Here is a 13,925-nt window from a genome sequence, read left to right as displayed (position 1 = left end):
TTAAAAAAAATCATTTCTGTGGTTAAAAATTCTAATAATTTGTTGAAAATTCGTTTTTATTTGGAGAAACATAAATTTTTTAAACAAAATATATTACTATTCCATATTTCGTTTCAATCATATTTATGATTGAAAATTAATCTTTATAGTTGGAAGTTTATCTTTTTGGTCGAAAATTTAACTATTTGGTTAAAAATTAATTTTTTTAAATGAAGATTCATCATTTTAGTTGAAAATTTATCAATTTTATTAAAAAATCGATTCTTTTGGTTAAAAATGTATCTATTGTTGAAAATTCCTTTTTAATTGATTCAAAACTAATTTTTTAACTGAAAATATAACAATTTCATTTTTTATTTTAAGATTTATCTTTTTAGTTGAAAAATTTATGTTTTTTGTTGAAAATTTGTCATTTTTTGTAAAAAATTGATCTTTATAATTGAAAATTTATCTATTAGATCAAAAATTCAACTATTTGGTTCAAAATTAAGTTTTTTGGTAAATATTGATCATTATAGGCTGAAAATTCTTTTTGTGTTACTGAAAATGAACATTTTCAGCTCAACATTGAACTATTCCTTGTTTGTTTAAAAGGTGGTATTCTTTAGTTGAAAATTCATATTCATTAGTTGAAAATTTATTGAAAATTCTTCTTTTGTGGTAGAATCTTGATCTGAATAAAAATATTCGATTTTGGTTTGGAAATATATCTTTTTTAGTTAAAATTCTCGTATTTTGTTGAAAGTTTGTCTTTCTTGGGCCAAAATTAATCTTGATAAAAAATTAATTTTTTTTTGGTTACGATTCCTTATTTTAGTTTTTAGTTTGACAATTAATTTTATCAGTTAAAAATTTACCTTTTTGATCATTCATCAATTTATTTGGTTAAACATTTAACCTGCAAAAAAATTTAAGACGGTTAAAGAAAATCAAAATTGGTCAGGGAAAAATCAGTGAAAACTATAAAATTTTAAATCGATTGAGTTTTTTTCTATTTCTTCTACGAAAAGCGGTTCTAAATTTATGAAAGAAAACAAATTTTCGTATGTTAAATTTCGAAAAACGCGACACTAGCGACGCCATCATCAAAACTTTTATTAGTTTTAACTGGTTTGAACGCCGCCCGTACCATTTCTTACTAGTCATCAACTTTTTCTTTGAAAATCGTTAATTTACGACGTCTCAAACTATACGAAAATGTAAAATTCATATTCCTGAATTAGAAATACGCCACCACAACTTTTTTATCTTTTCAGTATTCAAAATTACCTTGATATTTCTCCTCAAAGTTTTCCCACTTCGCATAAGCAATTTTTTCAAAATCGGATAATATTAGCGAAATTACTCAATTTTGTGAGGCCTTTTAGTCAAATTCGAGGCCATTGGTGCTTTTTCTATCAAAATGTTCGAACTCAGAACGCCTTTTTTTTGTTGCAAAATAGCAAAATTTTTGTGTATTTCTGAAAATCGTGCGGGAAATTCGAAGAAATTTAAATTTTACCGATTCTAAGTTATTATGTAACAACTTTTGTGATGATAGATTAATTATCGTATATTCTTGAACAAATTTGTTTTTCGAGTTTGTAGAATAGGTAAGTACAAAAATAAGTGCATTTTTGTCAAATTATAAACTGGGAAACAACATAATATTCATAATATTATGGATCCGGAATCATTTTTGTTTGTTTTTCTGCAGGCTGTTGAGTTTTTACAAAAATATTTGAATTACAAATCTTGAACAGCATCAGATTAATACAATTCAAAAATAATTTCGAGTTTTTTGATAGGAAGAAGTACATTTCCCGAACTTTCCCTTCTAAATAATTTAATTTCCGTTTCGCATTCCGCATTTTTTATTTCGTTTCCTGTTTCGCCTTTGCGTATTCCGCACTCCGCAGTTCGCAAACGTCAAATTGAGGTTATGTCATCAAAATATGAAGGATTTAAGCGCGATTCTTATATTCGTAAGTGTGCCTTATAAATTTGTTTGATAACAAAAAAGTTATTTAGTTTAATCTGAAAATGTGTGGTAAGTATTTTCACGTATTAATCCTCTGGAGTCTTCTTCATTCCTTTGATAGTTTTACACACAAGCTTAAAATCGAAAGATAACCTCAAAAATGATGGATTTAGATTATTTTTTATTAATAATGATTGTTTTTATATTTAAAAAATAGACACTTGTAGCAAATGTAATTGCACTAGAAGAAAATCTTCTTCATTATGTACAAGATGATGTTTCTGGTGGTTCTTATAAATATTACAGCTTATTGTACGAGGGAGTTATAAAAATACGACTAACTTCACAGTGAGTTAAAAGAATAGGATATTAAAATTAACGAAAGTCGCTAAACCTACGCTAACGTGAAGCGACTTCATAAAAATACTTACGCGAAAAACTAATCTGTATTAGAAATTTAATGAATAGAAAAATTAAAATTAGAATTTTGTAAAAAACTTTATGATCTTTTACAACTCTGGCTGCACATCCTTCCCTTTTTTTAATTTTAACAATTTTCCCCTTTTACTCTCTTCTATTTAAATATACGATATTTGAAAATACAATAGTTAAATTACGCAGGAAATTTTTTGAAGTTACGAAACATAACAATTATTTAATAATAATTAAAGAAATTATAGCAATTGAATAAAAAAAGGTGAAAACTGGAGACAGAAGTTGTTGTCCAATATCCAATTTATGTGTTTTATTGAAAATTAATTACTTTGGTTACAAATTTAACTATTTTTTTAACATTTGTTTTTAATTTTTTTAACCCTTTTTTTTAAATATATAAAGTTAAATATCTAACTTAAAAAATGGAATATTCAAAGTGGCCGTAATTCGAAAATCTTTCACTTAAAAATGTTCCCTTCGAAAATTTAATTCTTAAGCGTACATTTTTCATTTAAAGAATTTTTAAATTCAAATTTTAAAGACTTAAAAAATTAAAAACTAGAAGCGTTTGAAATCTACAGTTCTGGATAAAAACCTTTGCAGTTTATCAACTCTGAATATAAATTATAATGATTTTTTTTAAAATTGAAAAGTACACTAAGGATTAACAATAATTAAATAATAATTGATTTCCAACGATTCGGAATCTGTTTAAAAATTGAAAATTTTCAGATTTTAACGTTAATAATTTAAATTTTTCAATTGGAAAGTCGTAGTATTTGGCTAAACAAATATAAATGCCCAATTGAAATTTTATCAACTATTTTCAATTTAAAATAACTTTGAAATAATATATTCATAATTAAAGACTTCTATTATATTTAAAATATTGTTTTAGTCTAAAATTTTTAATTTTGTAATTCATATAAAGTCAATTTCTGACTATTTAGAAATATTTGACTGTTGATTTAAAATCAGTAATTATAAATCAAATATTCGAAATAAAAAAAGCTCAACTTTAAAAGTTACAGTTTTAATTGGCCTATTACAAAAGTTTTAATTTACAAGTAAAATGGTTGAATTTTGATGTATAATAAAAAGGTTTCAAATGAATAAAAAACATTGTCTTAATATTCCTAGAAAATTGAAAATGACTTTTTATTTTAAAAAATTAATTTTAAAAGAATATTTAAAAAGTTTTCCAATATTTTCAAAAATGAAGCTCCAAGATTTCAAGGAAATATTTATATTTTGCTGGATTGAAAAAGTAGAATCAGTTTCAAAGATGCTTAGAAGTTCTGAAAAAATTTCAAAAACGATTTAAAATTTCAAACAAATTTTAAATAAGACTTAGATATTTCAAGATTTTAAAATCAAATTTTGAAGCTTTTTTAAAGATTTTAAAACTATTTAAAATTAACATAATTTAGCTTTAAATTCAAGAAGTGTTCTCAGTCTGTAAAGAAATGTAATCGTTAAATTTTTAATGTTTCTAGCTTAAAATTGAAAAAAATGATATAATTTTGGAAATTTTTGAATCTATCGATTGATTCTTGAATTCAGAGGATTGCAAATTTTAACGTGGATTTATATTTTTGGAACTAAATCTGAATCTGAACTCCAGAATTCATCAAATTAAAAAAAAATAATTTGGCAGTCTTCGAATTGGGCAAAAAATCGACAGATGACCGGGAATTGTTTTCTTTGATAAAAATGGTCACCCTGTTTCAATTGCTTAAACTTTTTTTTCAGCAAGCCGCGAATCGAACGTATTTTTTAGACGTTATGTGTTCTTAAATTAATTATAAAAATGCCACAATGTGTATCTATGATTTATAATTTTATTTATATTATTTTTAAACATAGCATCATTGTTTAAATAATTTTAATTTGTTGAAACATTTATAATTATTCACAGAAAACAAATTAATATGTTTAAAAATATTCAAATCTGTTGAAAATTTGATGAGATAAAATCTTTCTTCTGCTTTTTTAGGTAAACTATATTCTTGATCAAACACGTATTATTTAAATAATTATAAAATTAAAATACTATCGCATTTAAATATTTCTATTTAAAAAAAGTGACTTTTTCCCGTGTTAACTCAATTAAATGTTTCTATTTTTAATGTACATATTTTCAGATACTTAAATGGTTCATTTGATGCTTCCGAAAATTTGAAGCGTAGTAAAGATTTTTTGTAAGTTTATTATTCAAAGTTAATCGACTCAAAAATTTGAAGCTTATATATTTAAAAAATACTTCCAAACTTGAAAGTTTTCATTAAATCTTTAACAGTTAACTCGAATGTCTGCAAAGTTTAAAACGTTTTAATTTAGTTTTTCAAAAAAACTTGAAATTTTTAGCAGAATATAACTGAACAATTAAACATTTCTAATTTGTTTAACTATATAGTTGAATCCTCAAACAAAATGACCATTTTTCAACAAAAAATAATTTTCTACCCAGATAGATGAATTTTGAACAAAATACATTCATTTTTTTTACAAAATATTAAATTTTTTTAACTTCTAACCAAAAATAGAATATCTACATTTTCAGATATAAAAATAAAAAAAAATGTTAACACGATAGTTCAATTTTCAAAACAAGAAATATGCAACCTTGAGCGATTCGAATTTCAAATATGTAATTAATAATGCCTACATTTTAAACGCTACGTCAATTTGAAATTCTCTGATTTATTAAGTTTCATTGAAATTGTTCTTTAAAATTTTCAAATTGTTTTCAATTAATAAGGATTTTATTTGAAAATTGTTTAATTCTAAATTTATAGTCGGTCAAGTGTTAAAAGGCTTTCTTTAAAACTATAAAATTTTTAATTGTTTAAGTTAGAACCAAATAGGTTTGACTTTTGTTTACATGAAATTATTCCCATTTTAACCTTTTATATTTAACAATTACTTAGTTATAAAGAAATTTAATTGAAAATTGTACAATTTTGAACAATTATAATTTTAAATGACAACATCTTGAACATTTAAAGTCTAAATCAAAAATTTTTTAATATTATTATTATTACATCGTACGTATAATTGAAGTAATTCAAACATGGATTTTTTCAACTGAATTTATGTATTATTATTCAAAACTTTCACTCGGGTGAACCCGGTTATACATCATAACCACGGACTAAGTTCTGAATTTAAAGTCGGTCAAGTAATAAAAGGCATTTTCTTAAAAATTACACGATTTTGAATTATTTAAATTAGAACCAAAGAATTTCAAATTTTTTTAACATGAAATTATTCCAATTTGAACCTTTTATATTTTGCAATTATTTACCTATAAATTTTTTTTCGGTATTACTGTTAATTTCAGTCAGCGTGCATACCATTATGATAATTTAAATAGTAATGTTTTTCAAAAAACTTGAAATTTTTAGCAAAATATAACTAAACAATTCAGCTTAAAATTCACAACTAAAAATCTAAAAGCTTGAGCATTTCAAATTTTAAAAAATCCTGAATTTTAAAAGCTGCATTAATTTCAAATTCTCTGAATTATAAAGCTTCATTCAAAATTGTTCTTTAAAAATATCCAATTTAAAATTGTTTTTAATTGATAAGGATTTGAATTCGAAATTATTTAATCCTGAATAATCTATGTAAAGAAGAGAGTCCCTGATGTTCCAACTTAAATTGCGATTTTGAGTGTTTTTAAGTTATAGTCGGCTAAGTATTAAATGGCTTTAGTTTTTAAATTATACGATTTTTAATTATTCAAATTACAATTTGTAATAATTTTTTTTTCTAAACTTCGTTTACATTTAGTTTTTATGGATCAGTTCACGTTAGCTTAGGTATAATGCCAGACTTAAATTAAATAATAATTTTTTCTTCTAAATATTATATTCTTAAATATTGATAATGTACCAGAATCGGCGATTCAGATATTTACGTTTCACAAACAACAACAAAACCGACCTACGATCCGGATAATTATTGTTTGCAATCCACCACCTGTGGTGAAGATATTCTTTACATACCACAGAGGTAATAAAATACACCAAAAATTAAAAAAAAATTGGCAACATTAAAATTAGACTTAAAAATAAATTTTAAATATTTTAGTTTTAAGAGGCCAGTCAGTATTGGGGTATATGGCCATCCATCTCACGAAAATAGTTATTATACTCTCGCAGTATACCAAATCGTAGTAGCGGATGGTGACACTTTCGACGAACAAAATCCGACCGAAAGTTTTAGTAAAAAAGACCATGTTAAGGTAAATTTCCAAATTTTTTAATTACTTGAATTAAGCATTTTTCTGGAATTCCATTTCAGCGATGAAAGGCAGAGGAGCTATAAATTATAATTAGTAGCAAAAAATCCTTCTTTTAGGGAGATGTTTCTTCAGTCGTAATTACGTTGTTATGGACTCTAATTGATGTGCTTTTTCAAGTCCTGTTTTGAAATTAGATACTAACAAAAAAAAAAGCAAAATGAGTATGCTGGAATATGAGACGGAAATGTTCCTCGAAATACTTCACGAGGATGGACTCGTTGTAGCTGCCAAGTAAGAAATTTTATTGAAAATAAATGAGTGATTACAGATTATAATTTAGAGTGGAACAAGGCTTGGATTGATACTAATATTGACACTATTTTACACGTTTTTTTAGCGATATTACTATTTTGAAAAAATTCCAATAATTCTACTACTTTATTGTGATGAAATAATTTTTTTACCATCTTAAATACAGAAATATATACCGGAAAATAGTCTCGAATTAATTTAAAATACTATGTATTAATTTATTCTTTATTATTATTCATTATTTTCAAAAAAAAATCTTTAAAAATTCTACTATTTTAATTTTGAATATCTATTGGTTGAATATTTTATAGATGAAAATATCCTAAATCTAATAATTTCAAATTAAATTGCTAAAAAATAACAAATACTTACTGTTTCAAAGTTTCATTTTCAAAGAAAACCTTAGTCTTCGATATATTTCAAATTGAATATCGTCAAAAATTAATTAATTCAGCTTGAAATAATTTTAAAATCATCAATTTGATTTATTCACATTTAAGAGTAAAAAACTATCAAATTGGAAACACCAACTGTCGATGATCGACAGATATTTGTTATGATAAATAGTAAATTATAACTATAAATAAATTAAAAATTATATTATAATAATGGAGGTACTCTAAACTACAAACTTTGAAAAGGACATATTTTTAGAAGAGAAATTAATTCCGAATTTAAAATTTGTAATGAGTCAGTCATGAAATTGACGGGAATTTAGCCATTTTATTCATATTTTAGATTGGCTGAATCAGAAATTTTAGAGCATAAATTTGGCTACTTTTTTATTTATTCTTTGTATTAAAATGTTACTGTAGTGATAAAGTTCAATAGAATTTTGTTTAAATAATTATATTATTTGAAAAAATTGAATTTCTTATTTTTTTTAAATAAATCATCCGCTAAAATATGGTTTACAATCCTTCGTGAAATCTTTGCAAAATCATTGGCATTTTTTCAATCCCTTTTAAAATATTTGCGAAATCTTTTGAAACCTTTCTAAAATATTTCTGAAATCTCCTGAAACATTTTGTAACATTTTCAAATCTTCGAAATCTTTTACATCTTTAAAACCTTGTAAATGTTTGAAATCTTTGTAAAATTATTAGAAATTTTAAAACTATTTGTAACTTTTGTGAAATCTTTGTGAAATTATTGATTTTTTTTAACCCTTTTAGAATCTTTTGACAACTTTGAAATTTCGGAAAACTTTGTGAAATTTTTTGAAATCTTTCTAAATTTATTTGAAATCTCTGCAACATTTGAAATATTTTTAAATAATTTGAACCTTTTGCAATATTTGAAATGTTTGTGAAATCTTCGTAAAAAAATTATAATTTTTATGAAATCTTGGTGAAATCTTTACGAAATTCTTTGTAAAATCTGTTGAAATTTTCTTAAATATTTTGTAATATTTTTAAATCATTGAAATCTTTCGGAATCTTCAAAAATTTTTTGAAATCTTAAAGTTTTTGAAATTTTTGAAATCATTGTAATTTTTAGGAAACCATTTGGAATGTTTGTGAAATTTTTTGAAATTTTAAAACGATTTGTAATCTTTGAAATCTTTTGAAATCTTTATGAAATTATTGACATATTTGTAAAAATATTGAACAATTTTTTAATCCTCTTAGAATTTTTTGACAACTTTGAAACTTTGGAAAACTTTGTGAAATTTTTCCAAAACTTTGTAAATTCATTTAAAATTACTGAAAAAAATTGAAATGTTTTTAAATAATTCAAATATTTTGGAATCTTTGAAATATTTGTGAAATATTCGTAAAATCATTGTAATTTTTATGAAATCTTTGTGAAATCTTTACTCAACTCTTTGTAAAATCTTTTGAAATCTTTTGGAATTTTTGAAATCTTAATGACATCATTAGAAATTCTTAAACCATTCGTAACTTTTTTGAAATCTTTTGAAATCTTTGTGAAATTATTGAAATATTTATAAAAATATTGAAAATTTAAAAAATTTTTTAGAATCGTTTGACAGCTATGAAATTTTGGAAAACTTTGTGACATTTTTCCAAATCTTTGTAAATTTATTCGAAATCTCTGAAAAATTTGAAATGTTTTTAAATAATTCAAATTTTTTGGAAACCATTTGCATCTTTGTGAAATTCTTCGAATTCTTTATGAAATCATTAGAAATTCTTAAATTGTCTTTAACCGTTTTAAAATATTTGTGAAATCTTTGTGAAATCTTTGTAAAATTATTAAAATGATTATAAAAATATTTTAAAATTTTCAAATCTTTTTAGAATCTTTTGAAAACTTTGAAATTTTTTAAAAATTTGTGATATTTTTCCAAATCTTTGTAAATTCATTTGAAATCTCTGAAAAAAACCTTGATATGTTTTTAAATAATTCCAATCTTTTGGAATCTTTGAAATATTTGTGAAATCTTCGTAAAATCATTGTAATTTTTATGAAATCTTTGTGAAATCTTTACTTAACTCTTTGTAAAATCTTTTGAAATCTTTTGAAATCTTTTGGAATTTTTGAAATCTTTATGATATCATTAGAAATTTTTAAACCATTTGTAACTTTTTTGAAGTCTTTGTAAAATTATTAAAATATTTATAAAAATATTGAAGATTTTTTAAATATTTTTAGAATCTTTTGAAAACTTTGTGACATTTTTCCAAATCTTTGTAAATTCATTTGAAATCTATGAAAAATTTGAAATGTTTTTAAATAATTCAAATTTTTTGGAAACCATTTGGAATCTTTGTGAAATTCTTTGAATTCTTTATGAAATCATTAGAAATTCTTGAATTGTTTTTAACCGTTTTAAAATTTTTGTGAAATCTTTGTAAAATTATTAAAATATTTATAAAAATATTGAACATTTTTTAAATCTTTTTAGAATCTTTTGAAAACTTTGTGACATTTTTCCAAATCTTTGTAAATTCATTTGAAATCTATGAAAAATTTGAAATGTTTTTAAATAATTCAAATTTTTTGGAAACCATATGGAATCTTTGTGAAATTCTTCGAATTCTTTATGAAATCATTAGAAATTCTTCAATTGTTTTTAACCTTTTTGAAATCTTTTTGAAATCTTTTAAAATCTTTGTGAAATCTTATAAAATCTGTGAAATCTTTGTAAAAATATTGAAAATTTAAAAAAATTTTTTAGATTTTTTTGGAAAACTTTGAAATTTTGGAAAAATTTGTGACACTTTTCCAAATCTTTGTAAATTCGTTTGAAATCTCTGAAAAAATTTGAAAGGTTTTTAAATAATTCAAATCTTTTGAAATATTTGAAATATTTGTAAAATCTTCGTAAAATCATTGTAATTTTTATAAAATCTTTGTGAAATCTTTACAAAACTCTTTGTAAGATCTTTTGAAATCTTTTGGAATTTTTGAAATCTTTATGACATCATTAGAAATTCTTAAACCATTTGTAACTTTTTCGAAATCTTTGTGAAATCTTTTGAAATTTTTGTGAAATTATTGAAATATTTATAAAAATATTGAAAATTTTTTTTTTCTTCTTAGAATCTTTTGACAACTATGAAATTTTGGAAAACTTTGTGACATTTTTTCAAATCTTTGTAAATTAATTTGAAATCTATGAAAAATTTGAAATGTTTTTAAATAATTCAAATTTTTTGGAAACCATTTGGAATCTTTGTGAAATTCTTTGAATTATTTATGAAATCATTAGAAATGCTTCAATTGTCTTTAACCTTTTTGAAATCTTTGTGAAATCTTTGTGAAATCTTTTGAAATCTTTGTGAAATCTTATAAAATCTTTGTGAAATCTTTGTGAAATCTTTGTAAAAATATTGAAAATTTTTAAAATCTCTTTAGATTTTTTTGGAAAACTTTGAAATTTTGTAAAAATTTGTGACATTTTTCCAAATTTTTGTAAATTCATTTAAAACCTCTGAAAAAATTTGAAATGTTTTTAAATAGTTCAAATTTTTTGGAAACCATTTGGAATCTTTGTGAAATTCTTTGAAATCTTTATGAAATCATTAGAAATTCTTAAATTTGTTGTAACCGTTTCGAAATCTTTGTGAAATCTTTATGAAATTATTATAAAAACATTGACAATTTTTTTAATCTTTTCAGAATCTTTTGACAACTTTGACATTTTTGAAAACTGTGAAATTTTTTCGAAACTTTATAATTTCATTTGAAATCTCTGAAAATTCTGAAATGTTTTTAAATAATTAAAATCTTTTGGAATCTTTGAAGTGTTTGTGAAATCTTCGTAAAATCATTGTAATTTTTATGAAATCTTTGTGAAATCTTTACGAAACTCTTTGTAAAATCTTTTGAAATTTTTTTGAAATCTTCTAAAATATTTTATAATATTTTTAAATCATTGAAATCTTTTGGAATTTTTTTAATTTTTATGAAATCTTAAATATTTTTTTAATCTTGTGGAATCCTTTCAAATTATTGAAATTTTTTAAATCATTGTAATTTTTTGGAAACCATTTAGAATCTTTGTGAAATTCTTTTAAATCTTTTGAAATCTTTGAAATCTTTGTGAAAACCCTTAAAATCTTTGTGAAATCTTTCTGAAGTCTTCGTGAAATCTTCTCAAATCTTTGCTAATATTTTGAAACCTTTGAAAATTTTAAAAATATTTCTCAATATATGAAATCTTTTAGAATCTTTAAAATCATGATGAAACTTTTGAAATCTACGAAATATTTGTGATATCTTTTGAATTCTTCGAAACCAATGTAAAATATTTTGATACCTTTGAGATATTTGTCAAGTTTTCTTACATATTTGTGAATTTTTTTGTCGAATCTTTTAAAATCTTTTGAAAGTTTTGTAAAGTCATTGAAATCTTTTGAAAACTTGTAAATTCTCTAAATCTTTCTGAAATTTTTTGAAATATTTGTGAATTCTTTCGAAAATGTTCTGACGTATTTTGTAATATTTTTAAATCTTTGAAATCTTTGAACTCATTGGAAAATCATTGAAATATTCATGTGATCTTTTCAAACTTTGTAAAATAATTTGAAATCTTTGAGATATATTTTGAAATAATTCTAAAATCTTCTGAAATGATTCCGAAATTTTTAAAAATATTTTCTCATATTTTTAGATCTTTGAAATCTTTTAGAAATTTTTGTTGGAATATTTTGAAAACTTTAACATTTTTGACGTTTTTGAAATCTTCATGAAATGGTTGAAATATTTCTGAAATCTTTGCAATCTTTGTGGAATACTTTGAAATCCTTTTTGAAACACTTTGATGTCACATTAAAACAAAAACAGAACCGAAAAATTATTCCAAATATTTAAATAAAATCTTCGAATGTACAAAATAAAAAAATTCAATCAACCCAAGTTTAAAATGCGTATAAAATTGTCCCATTTAAAAATAATGCAAGTTGTTAATTTATTTTTAAATAATTTATAGTATGTAGAAAATTCTGGGATTTAAAAATACTTCCGAATTAAAATCGTATTCGTGGGAAGTTTATTAATTTGATTGGAATTAATTCTGAAAGAATTTCTTTATCTTTACAAATATTTCAAATCAGAATTTAATTACTTTCATTTCATACTATTTTTCTTCAATAATTATTTTTTCTCTCCATTTTTCTAAAATGGTACTATCAGCGTACTGGTTAGGAATATTTTTTAAATTCCCTTTGAAGAAACTTAGGAAAACTTGGAATTTGGAAATCAAAATTCTCTAGCAACCCTGGTATACTAAATTTAATAAAAAAGTTTTAGTTCAAATTTAATTCTAGTCGATCCAAGGTCTGCATGATAAATTTATTATATAACAAATTTCATGCTACTATTGACTCTATTCTTACTCTTTAAGGTGAGTCCGAGCCTTGATAAAATTAAAAAGTATAATTACCATTTTATATTCCAGGGGGCTTTCAATAGAAACAGTCTTTGCCAATATTATGAGAGCCTATTCAGACCCAAATTTTCTAGTCCTAGTTTTGGGAACAACAGACCACGAGGAAAAGTATTTTATAGAAAAATTACACATCCTTGGCGTCAGTCAGTTGCCTCGCGTAATAACTTCTCAGTGTCTTTCTGATGAAAGGTTCGTATCTATACAAATTTTTGAAATATTATATCTGCCGTAGTTTTGTAAAACACCGTTAACTGCAAAAAAGTAAAAAATGAGTATTTCATGTCGCTGGAATCGTCAAAAAAATGAACCTGATTTTTAAAATAATTTCTTTCAAAATTTTTAATAACTTTGAACCCGAGAAAAAATGTTTTTATTTCGAGAAACACCGTAACTGCATTTATTATGAGTTGCAAACTATAAAATTCTGATTGAAAGTATTTATTTTTTATAATTATTAATGGCATTAAAGTAACAAGAAGTTATAGTGTTGAAAAATATAATCAGTTGTTTAAAATGGTAAAAATTTGAATTGACAATCTTTAAATTTTCATATTGTCTTATTTAAAGATTTTGCAAAAAAATTGATATAAGTTTTATGTTTTACAATTAAATATTCTGCAATTTTGATGATTTACATTTGAAATTTCATGAATTTTCATGACAATAAAATGTAATGGTACGAGGGTAGTTCAATAAGTCCTTAGAATGACCAACAGATGGCGCGCGAATCGCTCCAAATCATCTGTTTTCAGTCAGCACCACTCCCGACTAGATATATGGTGCAGTCACAGTCCACATATTCTGAGTTTACGTGTTTTTATAACCAATTGAAAAAAAAAAATTGTTCGTTAAGAAAAATGGAAAAAAAAACGAGTTCAGAGCGGTAATCAAACATTTTCATTTAAAGGGTTTAACTCCATATGAGATAAAAAATAAATTGGACTCATTTCATGGCACATCTGCCCCTGCCTTAGCAACCGTTTATAACTGGGTAAATGAATTTAAGGGTGGTCGTATATCAATAAGTGACGAACCACGTTCAGGAAGGCCCGTAGAAGCAAGTACTCCCGAAATCATCAATAAAATCCACGATATGGTGTTGAAGGATA

At 23.4% G+C, this 13,925-nt stretch overlaps 1 protein-coding gene across 3 annotated transcripts in view; it reads left to right on the top strand.

The window, feature by feature from the left end:
* The first annotated feature begins 1,136 nt into the window (after positions 1-1,136).
* LOC117170108 (DNA repair endonuclease XPF) overlaps positions 1,137-13,925 on the top strand; it is a 33,590-nt gene continuing 20,801 nt past the window's right edge. For 2 of the 3 annotated variants that reach the window (XM_033356652.1, XM_033356644.1), the window contains exons 1-3: positions 6,513-6,644; positions 6,761-6,935; positions 12,826-13,005. In XM_033356652.1, the coding sequence (XP_033212543.1) occupies positions 6,862-6,935; positions 12,826-13,005 (254 nt within the window). In that variant the 5' untranslated portion in view covers positions 6,513-6,644; positions 6,761-6,861. Of the gene's footprint in view, positions 1,593-1,898; positions 1,965-2,177; positions 2,309-6,295; positions 6,413-6,490; positions 6,645-6,760; positions 6,936-12,825; positions 13,006-13,925 lie in introns of those variants that run through there. The other variant, XM_033356660.1, reaches the window with a different exon arrangement.

This window comes from Belonocnema kinseyi, chromosome 1, assembly GCF_010883055.1.
Source record: "Belonocnema kinseyi isolate 2016_QV_RU_SX_M_011 chromosome 1, B_treatae_v1, whole genome shotgun sequence".
Classification (NCBI taxonomy): domain Eukaryota; kingdom Metazoa; phylum Arthropoda; class Insecta; order Hymenoptera; family Cynipidae; genus Belonocnema; species Belonocnema kinseyi.
The sequence above is the reverse complement of the archived record's forward strand: the minus strand, read 5'-3'. Positions and strand labels throughout refer to the sequence as shown.